The sequence below is a fragment of the Pseudonaja textilis genome, chromosome 3 (assembly GCF_049901715.1).
Source record: "Pseudonaja textilis isolate UNSWEBS1 chromosome 3, rPseTex1.2, whole genome shotgun sequence".
NCBI lineage: Eukaryota > Metazoa > Chordata > Lepidosauria > Squamata > Elapidae > Pseudonaja > Pseudonaja textilis.
The window spans coordinates 39,096,036-39,119,256 of NC_141992.1; the positions used below are offsets into that span (position 1 = coordinate 39,096,036).

General features: G+C 36.2%; 1 protein-coding gene across 1 annotated transcript in view; it reads right to left on the reverse strand.

The window, feature by feature from the left end:
* MOV10 (Mov10 RNA helicase) overlaps positions 1-23,221 on the reverse strand; it is a 44,471-nt gene that overhangs the window by 16,443 nt on the left and 4,807 nt on the right. The window contains exons 2-12 of the mRNA XM_026712919.2: positions 22,171-22,267; positions 20,853-20,983; positions 12,898-13,124; positions 11,162-11,402; positions 9,394-9,528; positions 6,979-7,141; positions 5,277-5,431; positions 3,621-3,797; positions 1,678-1,825; positions 1,280-1,441; positions 973-1,076 (exon numbers count right to left, since the gene is read on the reverse strand). Of these exons, the coding sequence (XP_026568704.2) occupies positions 973-1,076; positions 1,280-1,441; positions 1,678-1,825; positions 3,621-3,797; positions 5,277-5,431; positions 6,979-7,141; positions 9,394-9,528; positions 11,162-11,402; positions 12,898-13,124; positions 20,853-20,983; positions 22,171-22,267 (1,740 nt within the window). The remainder of the gene's footprint in view (positions 1-972; positions 1,077-1,279; positions 1,442-1,677; positions 1,826-3,620; positions 3,798-5,276; positions 5,432-6,978; positions 7,142-9,393; positions 9,529-11,161; positions 11,403-12,897; positions 13,125-20,852; positions 20,984-22,170; positions 22,268-23,221) is intronic.

Genomic DNA, 23,221 nt, shown 5'->3' on the forward strand with positions numbered 1-23,221 from the left:
CAGGTCCGTTCGCGCTGCGGGGGCGGTTGCCCTCTCTCATTGGCTGGTTCTCCCCAGCAGCCAGCTATAAAAGCAGGCTGCGGGGTCCAACCAGTCGCTGATCGCTGCGAGCCAGTTCCAGGCTTGGCAAGCACGTTCAGTCCTTTATTATTCTAATAAAGTATTGTTGCACCCATGCCCTGGTTCAGCCTCTCATTATCCGAACTTAACAGAGATCATGATAGGATTCAAAGTGACTTTTAGTGAAATTCCTGATGTGAATAAATTTGAATTTGTGTCTATTTAGGATGAGTTTAGCATCTTAACCATTACTACGCAAGATCTTAACCTCTTGTAGTACAGTTAAGCAAAAATTTTGATTTTCAGCCTGTCATACCCTTGAAACTTATTATTGATATTAGAATAGCTAATGTTTTACTTTTTGCCTAACATTCCAGTAAGCAAACCAAGAATAGATCCATTACCTCTGTTCATGCCCTTTCCTGGAATTGGGGATACTAACAAAATACTCTTGAATGTTTTGTCTTTGGATCTGTTACCTGTCACATGGCAACCAAGAAAATGTTTGGTATTTCAGCAGATATTTTCAACTATATGAAATAGTGCCTTAAAAACAGTCTTTCTCCAGAGTTGATGAATTAAAATTCCTAGTATATTGTTGGGAGGTGATGGGATCTGTACAATATGCTAATCACTTTAATTCTTGTGTTTATTTCAGAGATCAGTGGATCACTTCTTTAAAAATATGGCCTGAGAACAGGTGGCTACAAAACGTTAATTTTCTCCCTTCTTAGCTAATTATAGTTTTCACCTCCTGAAAATGAATGATTTTTTTGAAAATAAATAAATTTCATTTTCTAATGATACAGAGTAAAATTTCAAATTTTATTTTTTTATAAATGACTAACTTATTCCAGATCACTATGCCGCTCCATAATAAATTTCATAATCTTTTTCCCACATATGGCCTACCTTCCTGCTGTCACCAGTGTAGTGATAATAACCTTGTAGCTTTGCAGTTTTTCCTTTCTTGGAAATACATGGCAACTCTGTGCCTCATCCCAGTTACACACAGGCTAGAAACAAAAGCAGGCATTAAACAATTTAATGAATAAATAAACAAATGAATAAATTAATTAAAAAATAAATAATGGAAATCTATTCTTTTTAAATTTTGCAATTTTACATGGTAGACATATGAGAACGCTACCAGCTGTTAGCCTGGAGAATCTCATTCAGAACAGAATGCCTAGTTTGGAGATAGAAAACTAGAATATACTTTGATATCCTCGGGGATTGTATGGTAACCCCTATTGCTAGCATTCATCCTGTAGATGTTCCTAGGATTGACATGTTTCATGAGGTGTTGGCAGAGCAGGTCTGAAGCACTGTTGGAAGGAGCACAAGCAAGCACATGGGCACCCTCAATGCATCGTAGAACCTGAGAAGAACGAAAGCACAAATAGAGGTTTTTAATTGAAAAAAAAAAGAATACTTTTTATTTATACTTCAAGCCTTGCAGGAAGCTACTTAAGGATGGTGCAAAATAAAACTGGGTCTCCACAAGATTCTTGGTTTAGGAACATATTCATCAAGGTTGTAAGCAAGATTTCTTGGCTCCTCCCAGTACATTTCACACTTCCATTATAATTAGATCTATGACAAAAGTGTATTCACCTGCTTAATGGCCTCCACCATAGTGACCGTCTTGCCAGTACCGGGAGGCCCAAATATAAGATATGGGGCTGGTCTGGAGGTCCCTGCCACCACTTGACGGACAGCTTCCTTCTGCTCCGCATTGTTGTTCAGATTAGGATTATATAGGCTGGAGGGTACAGGCAGAGAAAAGAAAGAAAATGTAACAAAGCACAGGCCGAAGAGCAAACAACATCTGATTAACCTTATTTACAGGTAGGTAAACTATGGTAATTGGGATGCAATTTCCATCACTAAGCAATGAGATTGCAAAGTGCAATGTCGTGTGATTTGCATTGCTGATTCACAGCTGTGGTTAAGTGAAAATCAGGGGTCATTTCACAAGGACCTCCTCAAAATTTCCTCCCAGCTTCGAACAAGCAAAATCATTGGGAAAGCCAGCAGCAAGTTATCAGGCCCAGCACCTTGCAAAGAGGCAGGTTGGCCAGCAGGTAAATGGCTGCTGCTGTGCAATCTTAGCCAGCCAAGCCAGAAATGGCTGCTGTCAGGGGAGAAGTGTGAACAAACTGTCTTGAGCTCTACCACCCCCACTTGCTTGCTATCCTCCTCCTCCCACTGCTGACAAGGCTTGAGCCCAGTCTGACCCTTCTGGCTACCCAAGGCTTTCATCGTGAGGCCATACTCAACCTTTTTGTGAGGCTTCAGAAGGCCCTTATGCAATTTTGAGAAGATAAAGTGTGAATTTAGGGGGAAGGCCTCATGAGGCAGTTACTAAATGAAGGGCTGAAGCTGGGCTGCCTATGCCTTATCAGCAGATGGTGGAAGTTGGCGAAGGTCAGATGGATGCAGCAGGGATGGTGGAGTGCAACACAGCCCAAATGGCAAAAATGGGAGGGGGCGGAGTAATTTAACGTCTCCTGCAAGGCTGGCTGCCAAACGCCTGAATTTTTATCACATAGCCACGGGGACACTGCAACAATCATAGCTTCAAGGAACAAGCATATGTGCCATTCATTCAGTGCTGTTGTAACAGCTGTTGAATAAAAGGCTGTTAAGTAAGTGCTATCCGCATTATATTGCAAGTCAGTATCTATTTTTTACAATTATGACAGAGTATCTGTCATAAATATCTTTCCAATGGTGCACAATGGGGCAAAAAACCCTGCTTTTATATTAAAGCCAATAGAATCTGAACTAGAACCTAAGGGTATCTACGGTTGTATCTTAAGTAACCTAAGAGCATCTTAAGTTGTAAAGGCATGGAAAATACCGACCAATATATGACTACTTTGTAAAAGGTAGATTCCGCATGGACAAGAAATAGAGGACAACCAACATCACAATGCATTTGCAGAAATTTATGAAGTAATCTCCACTGAAACGCCATGTACAATGTAGCAGTCCAGTAACCACACTTCAAAAAATGTTATGGAACAGAAAAAGACATCTATCCCTTGGCTTGGCTTTGCTAAGGTGAATAAATTTCCCTAAAATTGCTGTGATTGGAAAAAGACAGAAGTTACTGGAGCCAGGAGGGAAGAGAAATATATAAGCTCATAAAATTATGAGTAATGTAGGAAAAACAAATTCTTCCTCATTCAAAATAATAGAATCCAGAGTTATCCAATGAAGCTGATATTTAGAATGGATAAAAGTAAATATTTCTGCTTGTTATATTATTCAGCTAAAAACATTGATTCTATAAGTTTCATGATGTACCACAATTTTCTAAAAGGAATTTCACAAGGCTATCAAAGAGATGATCAGCGGGGTGACAACTATTTGTAATTGGTGAACCATCTGCTATAGAACATAAGTGAAAGCTTTTTTTGAGCTTGCCACAGAAAATTGGCAAATCATTGTGGTAATAGAAAGCTGGACTATTTGACCAGTTCATTCAGTAGTGTTATCATGTTCCCCTTGCCTATTGGCATTCGCTCCTTCCTTTCTTGTCCCTAACTCACCAGAGTTCCTGATTAGGAGACAGGAGGGATTTCTTGTAAGAGAAGCATGGGAAGAGCAAATGAGAGAGTTGACTCTTCTGGGCAAGAATAACAGCCCGATGCTGCAGACGTAAGGGCAGGCGATTGAAAGTAAATTCCACATCAAACTTCATGTTATTGACAAATTTATTTAGTAATCTAAGAAAAGAAAAGGAGCTGATGGATGATTGAAAAACATGGCATTGCTAGCCTAAAGCTAAACATGCAACACTCAATCTGCACCATCACTTCGACTCCCAACTTGTTGGTTTTTTCCCCCCTGGCCTGCTTATTTCAACTTCATGACTACCTTTCCCAGATCTGGAGCCTCATGATTTTCTTCTACATCACCACACTTTTCGTTTTTCCTTAACCTCGCTCATCTTTCAAAATAATATTGACTTAAGGTAATTTGCTTCACAGCTGCACTTCTCAAACTGATGAGCTCTCTATTCCACACATACGTTCTGTAGACAAGATTTGGTGATCTCTTGTGAAAGCCTTTCCCCAGTTTGCTATCAGAAAGAATTCTGGTGGGAATTCTGAAATTCGAGTTTCAACACAGAGAATACTTTCCCATATGCTTGATTATCAATAATATTAAATTGTTGAGTAACTAAATTGTACAGCAGGCATTAAATTTAAAGCAATGAAGATCCCCATAATCTAACATTGTCAATTTCTGAATATTTTTAATTTAATATGCATAATTTAAAATCATACTCTCATTAAATTACACATATTGTGGGGTGCTTGAAAAATGGGGCCACACCTTTATGTGGTGATGCTATACCCTGATCCAATTTCCTGAGCCCTAAAGTATCCCAGGAAACCTGGGTTAGGTCCAGCATTAATATGAAATCATCTGCAATACTTAAGGAATATTAAAACCTGCTTTAACATATTGCACCATATATTAGAATCAAGGAATGGCTGTATTTGTGAAGGTATTGGCGAGTTTCAAACCCAGCACACAGAACAACACTGATTAACTTAGAAAAGTCAGTGGTGCCTGTGTGATGAACTTGTGCCCTTGATTATGTGGAAATTGTGCTATGTATGTTCCAAATGTCCTCTGCAAGCAGGACAGCTGCTTAGCTGGCAAGATGTGCTAGGCTAAGATCTTGGGATACAAGGAAGTTATATTGGTCACATATATAAATATAGTTATATTGTGACATGTAGAATGAAGTAATGAATAACTGCCCTGTTGCTATGGCAAGGTGGCAGAATCCTGAAAGTCATGTCTTGGTGGACTTAAGGTATATAAAAGAAGAGTAAAGAATGGGAGGTGTTCGAACAATCTTAAGCCATCCCGTTTGATTGCTTGTCTGATTGACCCTCATTGTAATGTGAGTAATGTAAGTGCTTTATGTTTATTATGCTCTAAATTCTAATAAACCTCTGAATTCTAAAATGAGACATTTTGTGATGTGCTGTCTGATCAACTGTTATTAAGTGCAACTATGCACATAATCAGGTTTTTCCCAACACTATTAAATACTATTCCTACCCTTCCCAGTTAAAATGAAAGCCTTACATAACTATCCATGCTGGATTAGGAGCCAATTATCTCAATCTTGTTCTCATTTTAAAAAAAAAAATCTAACCGTAGGCTGAAGCTGACGTGGTACTCACTTTTCAGAAAATCCCAGCTTGACTTGATCCAACTCCACAGCATGAACATAACCTTTATAGAAGGGAACATTGTATTTTGGTTGCCCTTCAGCAGGGATCACAAACAGATGGTCACCTTTCAACACGGAAGGCCGGTTCTCTGCAACACCAGGCGCCTGAAATAAAGAATCAGACCAATCTAAAGCACAAACTTTTTAATTCTCATGCCCTGAGTAACAAACCTCTGGAATAGCGAATTGAATATCTTGTTACACACAGTCAATTGTTTCTGCTGGAGGAAATGAATTTAAATCATATAGTATTTGCTATTTGCATGGCAGATGTGCAATTGTGGCATTTGGGTGGGCTAGGGCAGGGAATCTTCCTAACCTCTTTCATTACAATTCATGTGCAATTTTGAATTTGGAAGTTATAACATATTAAGAGGGACAGTTTAAATATGGCTAGTATTTCTCTTTATTGACTATTTTTTTTACTTTTTTGCTATCATTTTTTTTCTCCTAGTTTCAACATTCTCTTCCCTCTCTTTCTCTTTCAGCATCTATTTTACCTTTCCTTTCTCCTTATTCTCATCTACATGACCTAAATTTAATTTTCAACAGCTGGTGAGTACAAATTATACTGTATGTACAATCTAACTTGCTACAATGGCATTAGTTACATGTACAATTGTACAGCTAAATCTATCTGTACAATTAAGTATCCAACGGTCATGCTTCATCCAGACTAATTCACTCATAATGCTTGTAGCCAATTTAAAAGATCTAGCTTGAGTAAGATACTATAAGCACACATACTTTAAAAAAGCCCTAAATACTGAAGAAAAACTACTATTGAACGAAAAACAACAACTCTTAAGACTCAAGCCCTAGGCTTAAATTTCTTTTGCCCTTATGGTGTAATGGAGCTTCATTGGTTTTTTAGAGTAAAAAACTGATGAATGGATGCACTGTTATTGTAATAGAGCAATTTGCTCTCAGGTCCTTTGCTTTTGACCTTGATCACTCTAGAGCTCAACATTTCCAAGAAGTTTGCTTCTGAGTTACAATTGAAGAATATTTTTATTCATATCAAATGCTTTTAAGTTGTATGTATAGGACTTTATGGAGATGAAAAGGTGAATCTAAATTGTTGGAAAAGTGCTAGCGGTGGCATGTGGAGGAGGCAAAGTGGATGGTGGACATGTTATTCTGCCAAGATTCAGTATACATACAAATAAGTAGGAAATGTATGCACAAGTATTTGTGCAGGCGAGGGAGGTGGGGGGGAGGGAGAATGAGAATATAAGCACATATTTAGGAGACATTACCCCCATTTTGTTTAATTAAATAAACTTTCATATATTTTATATGCAGTTCTATTTCATGGAAATTAACCTCTGGAATAGTAATTGTGAGAGGCTATTCCAAACAAGCAACTTTGATTTTTTATTTTGTGGGAGATTGATCCTGTATTTTTTCCTATTTTTTATTGTTTTTAATGTTCCTATTTTCTTCTTCTTCTTTCTTAAACTGACCCATGGTTTTATAAATATAATCCATTACCCCTGCGCCATTCTCCCATTCCTATCATATGGTATCTTATTTCAAATCAGGAGCAACTAAGAATGACAGGAAAACGGCTGAGATTTAGCATCTATGCTCTAACTATTACATTCACAGAATAAGGATTTCTTTCAGGCTCTAGATTATAAGTCACTCACCTTCAGAACAAGGAGTTTCTTATTGTATTTGTCTGTAAACATACTAACATTCTGCATATCATATCGATGGATGTCCACCTCCATTTGGATCTCTTCCAAGTGAAGAAGCAGACAAAATTTCTCAGAATAATTGCCAAATTGCAAGGGGGCTTCCAGACTGCTCCTGTTTGGAAGTATATGGTAGTATTCTATCAAATTTAATCTGCCCACCCAAACAGAAATCACCTTTCTTTCCATCAGAGATGGGAGAGTTTGGTAGGGAGGGAGAGACAACACTACAACATATTCCTGCTTTAAAATATCCCCTACTTTATTCAGATGATCCTGGTTACATTGCTTGCTCCTTTCTGCACATGTATTCTTCCTTTCCATGCAGACAGAGAGTCATCTGAACTTCCTAATATTTCAAGAAAGGTACAAATCTGCTACTAGGCCAAGACAAACCAATGCTGCTGTTTAAAAAGAGTTGGTAGCTTTCCCAGCTTAATGTGATTGTTAATATGGGCCGAGGAAGAGCATATTATCTTGTTTTATATTTATTTATTAAATTTGTGCATCACGTGACTCCCAATGTTTCTGGGTGGTTGGCAAGTAAAACATTAAAAAACAATAAAACAGTACAAATGAAAAAGAATAAAAGATGACACAAACTGGGAAGTAACAAAAAGTGGACCTATGCTATCCAACAGCTTCTTGGTATTCCAAGAGATAGTAAAATGACTTCCAGTCAAAGAGGAAGAAGTCTGAACATACACAACTACCTCTGAGGCTGCTCAGCTACTAGTTTTTAAGTTCTTTAAAGTCTCTTGTTGAACAATGTTGATCCTGATAAACATCTCAACATCTGAAATATCTAAACACCCAGAGGAGTATACAAATATTAACAACAATAAAATCAAAATGAGGTGATGAATATCCATTGTAAAAACTTGTTTGTAAAAAAACTTGTTTTTACAAGGCAGGATACAAATATATAGGGTTTTGGTTTGTTTGTTTGTTTTTGGATAAGCAATATTCTTGGCCCACATTTGGAATTTCAAAGCAAGCTATAGGCACTTCACCACATGGCTGTTCAAACTCTGCAAAACATTCTGAGATTGAACCATGAACCCAATCTGAATTCAGAGCAGCCGCTGTTCTGACCTTACTGGAAGGGCTTTGAATATGAAACAGAGTTTAAAACAGGAGCATTGTGAATTTATAATACTTCCAATGAAATTAGAAATGGTGATGAAGTTGTTTGATTTGTTTCAAAAATTTTACATGTTGCTGTATTTTTATTGTGTCCCATGAAAAGAAGGAAGGCATCTGCATCCACAAAATAGCTGCTTTATTTAATGTACCCAAAGGTGAATGGATCTGTTTGTTCCTCCCCACTCTACCTTCCCCCTCTCATCTCTCATTTTTTTAAAACTGAAGGACCCGTTGCCAAGCACAGCATCATTTGCAGCCCATCTCCTTTTTACTTTCTAAAAATATCTTGATTTGCAGCATGCTAACTTTTTCATTTCCATAAGAGCTGGAAGCACTTCGGAGGTCATATAGTCCAAACCCCTGCTTTCAGCTAAGCATTTCAAGCTTGGTAATTATCCAGTCTCTGTTTGAGAATCTCCGGCATTTACCTTTTTATCAGCTACATCACACTGGCGGGCTACATTTAACTTGTGAAATACTACAGTATCCATATTCCTTTTCTCACTTACTATTATAAAGCCAGACTACTCCCATTCTTCTTTTTTTTATCACGAGAAGCAGGAATTTAAGTTTCTCTCTGGTAAATCTGTTTCATCCAATATTCAAGCCTAGCTATAACTTTTTCCTTTTAAATGTCTATGGAGATTTTTCTCTTAATTCTTTTTTCATTTCATGATCATGCCACATTGTTACTCACATGCCCTGTTAGCTATCCCTAGGCTGATCTAAACCAGGAAATGTAAGAAAAAATGATATTTAAGAACAAATATTTATGAAGTTACACATCAATTCTGACACTATAGTCTTTACTTACAAATCCTATTATCTGTAGCTAAAATAGGCAGGGGTTGGGGAGAGAATAATATATCACAATGAATCTTGGGAGTCATTGATCAGGGAGACACAAATACTTCTTTTTTATGTTTCTATACCCCATATTTCATCTGGGAGCTCAAGTCAACAAATGTAAACATTCCCCCTTATATTATCAAAACATGAACAATCCTGTGAAAACAAGGTCAGAACAATAGCAACTGGGCTAAACTCACCATGAGTTCATGGTCAAGCAAGGTTTTTGTCTAGGATTTGCTAGTTGAAATTACATACTTTAATCATTGCATCAATGTGCTGTATTAACATGATGGGTATATCTCTTTCTTACGACAAAGAAATGAGTGGAAAGTGAAGAGAATGACAATTTCTTGCTTAGTAGAAACTTACTGTAGATGGGCAATCTTGTCGCTGGTGCCATCATTATGAGTATTACCTTCATTCAAGCATACAATCAAATCCTTCAGATTGCTTGGGTATTTGTACTGATCTAAAGGTTTCTGCTCCAAGTCTATGAACGAAGTGCTGAAAACACAAGATAAGCACAAAGTTACATGTTAATCAGAGATGTTCATAACAAGGAAAACAATTCAGGCTTGACATTTCAATTTTTACACCATGTCCTAAACTGGGTCACTAAATTTTGATGACAAAATATGAAAAAACACACAGATATTTTATCCTTTTTCCATCTTTAAACCACCTCCCCCAAATGGGGGGGAAAATCTTTGGGCCCTCCCTGATGTTTGCCATTCTCCCATGTCTCTGGGCACTGGAGATAAAAAAATTAAAAGTTAAAAATGGTTTCCTCTTCAAACATTGTTCATCCTTACCTAAAAAATCAATAAAGACCAACCCACAACACCAGAATATACCATTAGAAGGAAAATGTGAAAAATAGTCAAATCACCACTTCAGATATTAGTTTCATCAATAGCTAATATTAATTTGCACATAAAATGATTTACATATAAGAATTACCATAATACAAATATGGGGAAAGTTTGGTTTCTCTAAGTGTAAAGAAATTATTATAATTGTAACCTTGTTATTTTAATTTATATAATTTGGATTAACTATATAAATTAGTATAATTAAATCATTCACATTGCATGCAATTAATCCTGGCTGCAAGATAGGACTAAAAAAACAATCAACACAATCATTTGGTATTTTTTCATATATTGCAGAACATTTTCCTGCACTTATGTTGGTACACATTAGCTATCCTTAGCCAGTTCCTGTAAAGCTGGAATATCAATAACAATTTCAAGTAAGGCTTCGGAGAATGAAAATGAAAAAGATTAAAACTCTCAAGGTTCTATAAATATAACAAACAGTAATTAATAATTTTGGCTGCATCCCATCTAGCTCCAGTCTTTATGAGGGGTCTTTGGGGCCCAGTCTTTTTCTCAAAGTTTTAACACCTATAAAGTGCTAAATGATGTAGAAAACTAAAATGGTATGGCTAGTCTTGGTATGAAGCTGTGGTGGCGCAGTGGATAGATGCAGTTTTGTACTGCAGGCTATTTCTGCTGCAGCCAGCTGCCTGCAGTTTGGCAAATCAATCCTCACCAGGCTCAAGGTCAATTCAGCCTTCCATCCTTCCAAGATGGGTAAATGAGGACTCAAATTGTTGGGGGCAATATGCTAACTCTGTAAGCCACTTAGAGAGTGCTGTAAAGCACTCTAAAGTGGTATATAAGTCTAAGTGCCATTGCTATTGTAGGTTAACTGCCTACTGCCAGGAGTTCAATCTTGAAGCGGCTCATGCTGAGTCAGCATTATATTCTTCTGAGGTCAGTAAAATAAGGACCCAGATTTTTGGTGGCAATATGTTGACACTGTAAACTGCTCAGAGAGAGCTGTAAAGCACTATGAGTCAGTATATGAGTCTAAGTGCTATTGCTAGTTCACGTAGCCAACTGCATCAATTGAAAATAACACACAGGAAAAAAGGAAAGAACATCTCAAAATAAAGGATTGCAAATTAGACGAGCAAAATATAGCTATATGACAATAGGGGGGAAAAGGAAAAGGACAGAATTCAGAAAAAAGGAGTTGGAGGAAAAATATGATACAGAGACAATATGTCCAAAAAAAAAAAAAAAACAGAGGAAGAGTAAAGGGAGAAAATTAGCAGAGAATCCTCACGTACTTGTTTGGTGGAAAGCCATCTTCTATAGATCTGAACTGTGGTTTGTGCAGTTTGGCTTGATAAGGCTGATAAGGTTCTGATGGACAAAGTTGTTGTGCTAACTCGGTATTGGCAACAGCCTGCACAAAACGTCCGATGTGGAATTTCCCAGTCTGTTCACTGGTGAAATTGAACTGCATGGTAACATTGAAGAAGCCATAGTCCTGTACCCCACATGTGATTGGGATTTCATGAACTGACCCTAAAGACAAGGAAACCTTTTTACATTTACAAAACAACAAGGAAGAAGGCTCTCTTCTGCATTAATTTTCTAACACTTGATTTGAAATTAAGAATATGGAATTTCCAGAATATACAATCATATTCTCTAAAGTTTGCAACAAGTCCTTTTATATTTATCTAGTTAACTAGTTTAAAGATAAATATGCTTCTCTCTAGTACTGTATCTTTCCATACTTACATTATATCCCAGAATAAAAAAGCTTTTGGTTTTGGGGCAAATAAGAAATTAAACACATCCCAGTTTCCAACTTTACTTCAAAAACCTAATAAATTGGAAAATAAGTGCTTAATTCTTATGTACCTTGACCTGTAGAAACCTTGATAAAAGCTCATATTCTGTTATTTAGAAGTCCATAATGACATTATTCAGTTATGCTGCACAGATATTAGCAGGTATCTAATTCCGTCTCCCATTACTTTCAAAAGATATACCTCGTGGAGTTTTGACTGATGCTTATTGACACAATTAATAGTCACAGATACTCCTGGCTACTGTAGTAATTGCGCAGACAAGAAATGAACAGTCTCACAATTTCTTACAAGAACTTCTACATTAGTCCTCTAGTCCTCATGGATTTCTTTCTGATGATTCATGAATTATAGAACAGTTAATGCAAGTGTCATACACAATCATAGACACATTGCTGGGTAGTGTGGTTCAGATTAAGCTAAGATATGAGAATTTATTTACTATTCTCCATTCAGGTAAAAGAGCATTTCTTTCCAGAAGGATCAAGCATTTTTGTATAATTTCCTTTTTAATCAATTCTCCCCAAATCTGATATATTGTTGAAAGTGACCCACAGCTTCAAGTGTATGCAAGTTGGTTAGAGAAAATGATTCCACGATTACATACTGTCTATAGCAGGGGTGTCAAATTCAATTTCATTGAGGGTCGCATCAGGCTTGTGTTTGACCTCGGGAGGGATGGGAGGGCATGGCCAGGGTGGACATGGCCAGCTCAACGTCACTTGTGTCAGAGGCACCTGTGGTAGCCCAAGCACTCTGCCAAGGAAAACAGGCTCCCAAGCTCCATTTTTGGCTGTGATGGCCTTCTGCAACTCTCTGCCAGCGAAAACAGGCTCCGCTTTCAGCTGCAAAGGCTTTCTGCAACCCTCTGCCAGTGAGATGGAGTTCAGGAGAGTTGCAGGCGGCCCTCACAAACTTTGTTTTCATGGCAGAGGCACTGCAGGTGATCCTTCGCCTTTTCCAGGGCAGCTTCGTGGGCCAGATCTAAGCACCTCCCCTGGGCCGGATCCAGCCCCCTGGCCTTGAGTTTGACATTCCTGGTCTATAGCCAATACTTAGAAACAATTTAGATTACCATTATTGAACTTTCTTCTGGAAAGTTTTTTTGCAGTGCTTAATTGTTCTGCAATTATTTTACAATATGTGACCCCACCAACTCTTTTAAGGGATCTAGCAATGTTTCAACAAATGTATACATATATTACCTGGTGGTAGTTTCACAGGTGAAGTTTGTTCAGAAACTACAAAAGTGAATTCACAACGTTTTATCAGTCTGTAATTTTCCAGCATAATTTCATTTGTTCCACTGTTCTTCACCTCAATTTTAATAGTCACACACTGCTCTGGAGAAATGTTGAATCGAATTTTACCATTTGGCTTATCATGCTCCGAAATAATTTTCACGCCGTTCTTATTGGACACAAACATTGATCTGGAATAAAGAAACTGAGGAATCAGACTTCCACAATTTCTAATACCACATGCACACATTCAGGATTCTCTTTAATTGCTCCATAGTATTTTTTTTTTTACATTATCAGAAGATATGAATAATACTAAAATAGCAACTATAGAACAGAAAAGAGAAATATTAAGAAAAATAAATTTCAGAATTTTTTTTTTAAAGTAAAAACCTAACTGTCATCATCTTCAAGGTGACATGGTATTGGCAAGATGATAGGAGCTGTTATATAACAAATTGAAAATTGATATATAACAAAATTCTTATTTAATAAATTGTTATTTAACAAATTGTTAAAGTCCTGAAGCTTGCAGATGATACAACAGTGATTGGTCTCATTCGAGACGACGAATCTGCATACAGACTGGAGGTGGAACAACTAGCCTTGTAGTGCAATAGCAACAATCTTGAACTATACACCCTCAAAGCCATAAAAATGGTGGTAGATTTTAGGAGAAACCCTCCTATACTACCACCTCTAACAATACTAGACAATACAGTATCAACAGTACAGACTTTCAAGTTTCTAGGTTCTATCATATCTCAAGACTTAAAATGGATATCTAACATCAAAAACCTCATAAAAAAGCACAACAAAGAATGTTCTTTCTGGGCCAACTCAGAAAGCTCAAACTGCCCAAGGAGCTGCTGATTCAGTTCTACAGAGGAATTATTGAGTCTGTTATCTGCACCTCTGTAACTGTCTGGTTTGGCTCTGCAACTAAACAAGATAGACACAGATTTCAATGGATAATTAGAACTGCAGAAAAAAAACAATTGCTACTAACCTGCCTTCCATTGAGGACCTGCATGAGGACAATTGCTACTAACCTGCCTTTCATTGAGGATACTGCATGAGTCAAAAAAGGGCTGTGAAAATATCTAAAGACTCCTCACATCCTTGACATAAATTGTTTCAACTGCTTCCCTTAAAATGATGCTATAGGCACTGCACACCAGAACAATTAGACACAAGGACAGTTTTTTTTCCAAATGCCATCACTCTGCTAAACAACTAATTCCCACAACATGATCAAACTACTTACTAAAACTGTATTACTATTCTTCTTCTCATCCTTCCTATTATCTATCTGCTCCCACTTATGACTATAATAATCATGTTGCTTGTATCTTTACGATTTATATTGTTTTGTTTCGTAGCATGATTTGATTGCTTATTAGTAACTGATACAACTCACTTAGTGTTATATCTTATGATTCTTGATTAATGTTTTTTTTCTCTTTTTATGTACACTGAGAGCATATGCACCAAAGACAAATTCCTTGTATGGCCAATCACACTTAACCAATAAATAATTCTATCCTATTCTATTAAAAAAGGAGATGGGGAAAGCTATAATTTAAGACAACATATAAACATGTGACTTAGAAAAAGAAAAAGGGCTTGTTTATTCAGCTCTGGATAAAAGTGGGTCCTCCTGTGAGGATGGAAGAACCCCAAATGCATATTCAAGCAGTAAGTTTCTTAGTTTCACTTGGTTACATAAGCAGGAAACACAGCTCATAATAGATAAGGAAACAAGTTAGAAAAATACTTGTTCACACATCCTGTGGCAAGACGCATCTCAGTTACAAGCTTGAAGTTTTCATTATGATTTTAAAAGGACTTCATGAGTCTGGAGGCTTGCTGCCATCTCTTATTTTGTCATTTCAACAAAAGAATCTATCTAAAAATCTTTGTTTGTGCCAAGCCAACTCTGGTTCTCTATCTAACAAGAGCAAAGCTACTTAAGAGTCTTATCAAAACTAGATAAAAGTTAATAGATAACATATACTCAGGCTGAAATATCTATAAATGGTGAATTTCAAATCTGAAATAAAGTATTATGTACCCTATCCTTTTAGCATTCTACCCTTTTTTGAATAAATTACATTTGAATGAATATATGATGTCAGAAGGTTGGGTTAATGGATGTGCTTTTTCAGGTGTGTTGAATTACAAATATTAGTGATTCTCTCTAGTAATGCAAGCAAACTTTGTTTGAATTAAACAAAAAAGGTTCATCAATCCACAAAACACAGTTGTCCAAGTCAATGAAAGACTAAATCTTTTCCAACTTGATGCTTCCAATATTTTGCAAATCTTTTTTCCACAGTCTAGCTGGCAAGGGATACCAATAAATTTGGAGGGCATTGTGACAGGGAAGGTCGGCATAGAGGCTGGGATTAGAATATTTTTTGCCAAAAAGATAAAAAGAGCTTTTTCATGTAGACTTTAAGGGGCAGGGGAGAAAAAAGCCAGTAAGCCTTATCACAGCTCTTAATACGAACAATTCACAAGCCTTCCCAAATCTGTTATTTTGATCTTATACCATTCTCATGGCTGCACTTTGTAATCTACAAAGTGGAGATGAGATTCAGTGAGGTGAATTATGCTACTCACTTGTAGTTATGATTTTTTAAATGGCCACCAGTATTCACATATGAGTTTGCTTTTGTTTTTCAAAAGAAGTCTTCAGTAGTATCTACTATATTATAAGATAAGTGGTGCAGGAAGTATACTGTGTAATATCCAGAGGCATGACTCCTCCTTTAACAAAATTTAAAGAGATCCTCTAATAAAATGATTCATCTATATAAGCTATGCGGGGGAGGTGGATAGATTGTGTGATTTCACAGATGACTTCAACTATTTATAATCAACTCATTTGCAACATGGTTTCCATATATAACAAATCTCATATATATGGGAGACAAAACAGCTTACCAATAAGATGTGGGCATGCATGTTGTCAATCGAGCATAGAAGACAATACCAATCCACCAAAAGAGACATCTTGAATAATTTTTCTTGAATAATTATGTAATAATGCTTAACGAGTATCTAAAGACTAGACCAAAAAGCTGCTTTGTATGGTATAGAAGCAGCATCACATCTTCATGATGCTGTAGATGTTGAAATTGTTCTTACGGAATACCCAAGGGAATCTTACAGTACAAGCTAATTGTGCTAGATGGTATTATTATCAAGTTACCAAACCCTTTGGCTGAGACCAGCAAACATAATAAAATAGAATAATTTTTATAGTCAATGTAGACCTCCAGAGCCAAAGTCCATCAAATATATGTAGATCAATTTGAATGAAAAGGATAACAATGTTTAAAAGGTAGTTTACATAATGGATTGATTCACATGGAATCACTCTACTAAGAAAATACGTCACAGAATAATCTTCAGGAAGGACAAGGAAGGAAGTGGTAGTGGCAGCAGTTTGACTTGCTTATTCTCCTGGCTGATGTTATTGACACAAAGAATGCCACTTCTGAAGAACAAAATGTGTAAATCATTCATTGCTAGAAATTCAAAAGGTATTGAAAGGAAACTAAATATAACAATGGGCAAACTGTACAGTAGTAAAGTTGTTACTAGAGGAAAAAGATTCAAAAACTGACATAAGACATTATTTTGTAAAGGTTTAGGTACCTCTGCTCAAATTGTATGTTTCAATTAATTTGTAAGGGAACAATTTCCAAAATAGTTTCTGTTCACTTAAGAATTCGTTGATATATACAATTGAAATAGATATACATTTTTGCATGCAATTAAATTTATGTACAACTGTTATTCCAAACATTTGGATTGCAAAATATGTACAGTAAAACTATTTGGCTATCTAGAATTTCCTAAATTTGAACATATAGTGCCCTATGTAGGTAATTGAGATGTGCAGCTGTTTGAAAATAGAAAAGATGCCTTGAAAGAAACAGAAGCATGTTTCCAACACTTGTCAAGCTCCTTCAGGAAGACACATCTTTTCCTGAACTGTCATGGTAGGCTCACAGTCCCAGCAAAATGTACATTGCAATCAAGGGTGTCCAACAGGTTCGTAGTTATGATACAAATCTCTGCAGCAATGGGGGACTTCTTAAAATCATCCAGTGTGGTTTACTGGACATAGCTGAGAAACTTCCTATACCATTTATTGGCAATACTGCTTGATCTATTGCCTGGTCGGTTGATATTGTTGTTTTCTTCTCTGTCATAGAACTAACTCAATCTCTTTATGTATATATGAGGAGCGGTTAAGATACTGGGCTCAGGTTGAAGACAGGGTGAGCGCTTGTCCTCACCCCACTCTTGCCAACCAGCAGTTTGAAAGCATGCAAATGCAAATAGATGAATAGACAGCACTTCAGTGGAAAGGTAACGTTCCATGAGGTGATGCTGGCCACATGACTGCAGAAATGGCTTCAGATAGCACTGACTCAATGACCTTGAAATGGAGATGAGCATCACTTCCTATAATCGGCAATAACTAGCCAAATAATAGGGACACTGTTAGGAATAATAGTCACTTAACAGTTGGGTTGGCAATAGTCATTTAATACTGTATCTTTAAGAGATGCTGTAATTGTGATTGGCTGAGGTTCCTCCAACGGCCATAAGATGGAGGCAGAAACCTGGTTTCTTTCTCCTTGTATTTCCTGTTTTTGCCATAAATCATCATTCTATTTGAATTTTCTGAGTCTTGCAACTGTTAGCAAACTCCATTTACCGAACTCTGTTTATGATACTTGACTTTGTTTTTGGATTATCCCTGGACTGATACTTACTGCTTTAACCGTATATGATTTGGACTGTTTGTTGGACTTCACTGACCCGTTTACTGGAAGTAAAACCTACATTTTACTGTTCAGTGTATCTGTATGCTGGTCGTGTGTTATTCAACATCACTCTCACCATGTTTCCCCTAATGGGGAATACCTCAACAGATACCTTTACTTTTTTTTTAATCCATAAATGGGCTTAAGGCAATAAAGAAAAGGGATATCAGCAGAAGCACATATATATATCAGGACAAATCAAACTGAACACAAACCAAAAAGACTTTCTCTGTGACAGAAAAATCAACAAAGAGACTTCCAGTTTGCAAGGCTTCGGCGGCGGCAGGAACCCGCAATCGTGCGTGGTTTCTGCTGCGCTCACCGCTGGAGTGCCCCCGATCCAGCTGGATATGGGGGCTAATAGTTACCCTGTAGAGGTAACTGAAGACAGGGGAGATCCAGCAGGGGTCCGGGGGAATCACAACCCCCCTCCTCAGCTGGCTTAACTCCCTTTTCCGAAAGCGGTGGAGCGGCGGTCAGCTATGTCCGCCACAAAGAAGCTTTCATCCGGAATAAGAATGTGCAGGAGGAAGCTTGAGAAGTGAAAGTTTTCGGCTAACTGGGATAATAAGTAACATTTAAATACCCTGGATTTTAAACTTCATTAAAGATACATCATTCCCAAAGAAGATTGGAAAAAGTGGCGGATGAAAGTTAAAAGGGAAAGTTTGTTTTTTCTCACTCTCCTTCCTTACGGTGATAGCGGACGGAAATTGGAAAAACCCGCTTTGGCATCAGCAGGTAATTAATTTTGAAAATTAAAGCCAAGGGGACATTAAAGATTTCTGAACATTGGAAAAAAAACTTTTTTTGCTATAAGTGGGAAGGGAGAGGAAAAGAATTAACATTAAGATTTTGCTGGAGGAGGCTGCTTGGAATTTATAAGACTAGAGTTAAATTGTAACAAGACTTCTAAAAGATATATTTTGGAACTTTGCAACTGAACTGTAACCCCAGGAAGAGAAAGTATAAAAAGAAAGTGTTAAACGAAACAGATTGTGTGTATTTGGATTGCTTGGTGACTTTGGAACCTTGGGAAATTATTATTTGAAAGACTAAAAACATTTGGGTTGTTTAAAAAGAATTTTTTTACAATGGCATTACTTGTTGATGAACTGAAAATGGAATTTAAAAAGCTAAAAGAAGAGGAACAAGAATGGAAAGGCTCTTCTGGATCTGTTTTTCATTTCTTAGAAATGGTGATTTTTACCTATCCGAAACTACAGGAAGATCGGGATGATGATGATGATGATGATGATGATGAGGAGGAGGAGGAGGAGGAGGAGGAGGAGGAGGAGAAGAAGGAGGAGAAGGAGGAGAAGGAGAAGAAGAAGCAGCCATCTTTAATGAACAAGCAACTCTAGCTTGGGAAGAAAAGGGAAAGAGAGGAAAGAGAATGGAGAATTTAAGACTTAAAAAAACAACCAAAAAAGGGAAAAATAAGGTGAAAAATCGATACAATGTCAGAAAACAACAGAAAAGAGGAATATAGAAGAGGGTGGAGATTAAGAGGGTGGAGATCAAGAGACAAGGGGGTAAAAAGGCTAGATTGGAGAAGAAAGGAAGGAAAAAAGGGAAGAGAAGTTACAAAGGTTTGAAACAAGATGTAAAGAAACAGGATTTATTCAGAGACAATGGGTAAAAATATAATTAAAAAAGAGATTCTGCAAAAGTACATAAGACTGTATTGTTGTATTTGTATTTGAAATAATGTTAGAAAACTGGAACATTATATGATTATAAAATGGGATAAAATATTAAAAGGAATGTGTAAAATGCTTAAGATTCAATGATAGAGTTTAATTTGCTATGGATTATTGTTCTAATTACATTATAAACTTATTATCTTCCTATCTTAAAATATAGTATGTAGCTTTAGAATGTACTAAGGAGAATCAGAATGAAAATTATATATTATTTTAAGTGTTAAATTTAGGGGAAAGATATAAAGGCGTCATACTTCAATTAGTGATTACAGGAGAAACTTTGTGTTAATGAGAAAAGATAATAGATAATTCAAATAGAACAGACAAAAGATACAAGCATAATGATTTAAATTGAGATGAAATAAATAAAATAGAATTAAGAGAGTGAAAAGAGGGGAGAAGCTATATAGAAAATGTAGAATGGTAAATAAGATATGAAATGGTATATAAAGTGAGCATGAATTTGATTTATGTCTGTACAAAAAGATGTAACCCGGGACTAAGCCGCTTTCCAAAAAGAAGTTTTATGTTTTTATGTTTTTGTATTTTGTTTGTGTATGTTTGTTTATTGAAAATTAATTTAAAAAATTTTTAAAAAGAAAAATCAACAAAGAATGCTTACTTTCATACTTTCATAGTGTCCACACAAAACAGACTCTATCTTTTTTTCTGTATAAAACTACATTTCCCCTACAAAACATCTAGTAGTATAAGATGGGGTGGACCAGGATAGTTGATGGCTCATTGTGAACAATTTCCATCATTCTTTTAGACAAAATTGAGTGAATTTATTATCATGATGTTGTGATTTTCAGAAACAAATTAGAAAAAAAAGGGAGACCTACCTATGATTATATGAAGATGGGGTGGATTTCCATAAATATCTTATCTGGTATAGATTCCAAGAAAGATTCCGCAAAGATGCAAAATCCATGCATGTAATATACAAAGATCATGATGATCAATCCTCCAATTAAAAATAGAGGTTTTTAAAATATATGGAAGATACATGAATGTTCCTTCCAAAGCAGAGGTGCAGTGAGGCTCAAAAAACTAGTCTGGACATTTAATGAGCAGCAAGATTTAGGATGGATTTAGCATCTTGGCCTTTAAAAATGAAGAGAAAAATCCGGACAAAATCAAATTATGCTATTTACTTGGCTTACTAGAGGATTTTTTTCCTTGCATTTACAAGAGTTGGAACTTTTTTTTTTCTTAAATGAAGTTTAGAATTCACAATTTTTTAAAATAATGCCAAGGCTCAAACTTTTCATTTACAACATGGGACCTAGAGAATACATGAAAAATTAAGTCCCCTTAAGCTTTGCTCCCATACAATTACACCATCCAACTTTGCATTACATACCTGCGCTTAACCCGTGCTCCAGGGGGGAGTGGATTATTGAATATTTTTTCATCTGGGGTAGAATGGTCTTCAGTTCCGGTATCATCTTTTGGTTTCCAATATTGATCAATAAGTTTTAGTTTCTTCTTCCCCTATAGAAAAGCAAAAAAGAAATACCGTAAAAAAAAGGCTTCCAACAAATTGTAAAGTATTGGAAAAATTTATTACAGAAAGCAGTTCACCTTTATTTTTATTCTCCATTTATTCTGAAACAATTAATACTGGTCAAATTCAAAGTTAATTTCACCACCTGGAAATATTTTTGGTAAAATATGATTCTAAATTAGACAAGAATTTTAAAAGTTTTACTATGCTCTCTTGTTTAAAAACAAATAAATCAATTCAAAAACTGAGGAAACACGGCTGGTTCAGACTCTATGCCAAGGATCTTCAAGCTTGGCAAGTTTAAGACTTGTGGACTTCAACTCCTAGAATTCCTGTGCTAACAATGACTGGAGAAGGAATTCTGGGAGTTGAAGTCCACAAGTCTTAAAACTGTCAAGTTTGAAGACCCCTGCTCTATGCCATGAAACTGTAAAGTCCTATGTTATTCTTTCTTTCTATTTTGTCCAAGATAAACCCCACCATGTGAATCTTATCCCCTTATCCTAAGCACTTTTTTGACACCTCAGAATTCCATTTCAGTAGTACTTAGATGAAGGTATTCCTCAAATTATGATGACATTTGGGATTGGAATTGTAAGACTATAAGTGATGTGGTCATAAAATACGCTATCACATGAATGTGTTGGTTAGTGACAATAGTTATGATTGCCATTGGTAGGTAAGGAGTGCAAGTGACTGTGATTTCTGATTTCCTGACAGCTTCTCCAATGACTTTGTGTTTGGGAAGCTATTAGGGAATGCCGGAAATTGTGATCACATGACCATAGCTCCCTGTGTTATTGTAATCTTGAGCTGGGCACCTGGAACTCAATCATGTAACCATGGGGGTGATATAACAGCAAGAATTACAAGGATAGTCATAAGTCGCCCTCATTCAGTGCTGTTGCAAGTTTGAACAATTGCTGAAAGCGTGGTTGTAACTTTGAGACTTGAGTACTACCTATAATAACCAGTTAAAATTTGTATTAGTCACGGGTATAAATAAGTCACAAAAAGACTACAAATCAATAAGCCAGTTTTGTTTCTTTCCATGTTGACCTTACATCTAGAGAGCCTTATTTTAATGCCTTGGAATCCATCAGGACCCATTAAGCCCAATTGTTCAACATCAACTATCAAAGAATGAAGTAGACGATCAAGTGCACCTTCTTACCTGAAAAAAACGCACATGATCCCCATAGATTAAAGCACGGTTTGATATCGCCAGCGCATACAGCACATTGGAGAAGTTGGGTCTTTTTATATTATCTCTGTCAGACAATAGAATATAACTTTTATTCAACTACTAAACATATATATTGATTACACACACACACACAGACAATTAAAAAATCTGTTTTCACACTTGTGGTGCTCTGTGTACTCCTCAATCTCCTTTAATGTGGAGAGGAAGATCAGAAATCATTTCTTAACAGTCCACGACTCTTAAGATACAGAATAGAAATATAACCAAACAAACAGGCAATTCTATTTGTTTGCTCTTGCCAAATATATACCAATTACAGAAAACATCAGAACAATAAATGAGAGATATAGAGTAGAATATAAAATAATATAAAGCTGTATTTCCTCCAGAGCTAGCACACTGCTTATGAATAAAATAAATTTAAGAGGCTCAAAGATGCAGTGGATCCCGAAAGCTAAAATTACTGTCATTTAGAATTGCAGGAACAGCACCACATGGGAAGAAGTAAGTTAAAACTCAACATAAGTCTATTCAAATGTATCATGTATATCTTATGCATGTGCTTATGTATTTCCTTGGCAACATACAAACACATTTAAAGAAGATATACATGCACTTCATACATAAGTGAAGTTTAGACTCATAACAAATCTACTGATTTATTGCATGGATTAATTATACGTAAATCTGCCAGTTACTTGAACTATTAAATATATTATGTGACATAGCAAGTACTAATTGATACAAAATGTTAATCCTGATTTACATAAAGAATATGTAGAAACAATATGAAGAAACAATATGAAGAATATTGTTTGATTAACATTGCTTTGGATGGATGCAACATGGATACAAGGCTTTCCCTGATTTTTTGTAAATTCAAAATTTTGAAAGACAAATTTAAAAGTAAATGGAAACAGAAAAACTCTTAAATATAATTTAAGTAACACTGAGTCACCTAGTACAAAAAATGGATAGCATAGAATTTTAATTAATAAATAAATGAATGAATGAATGA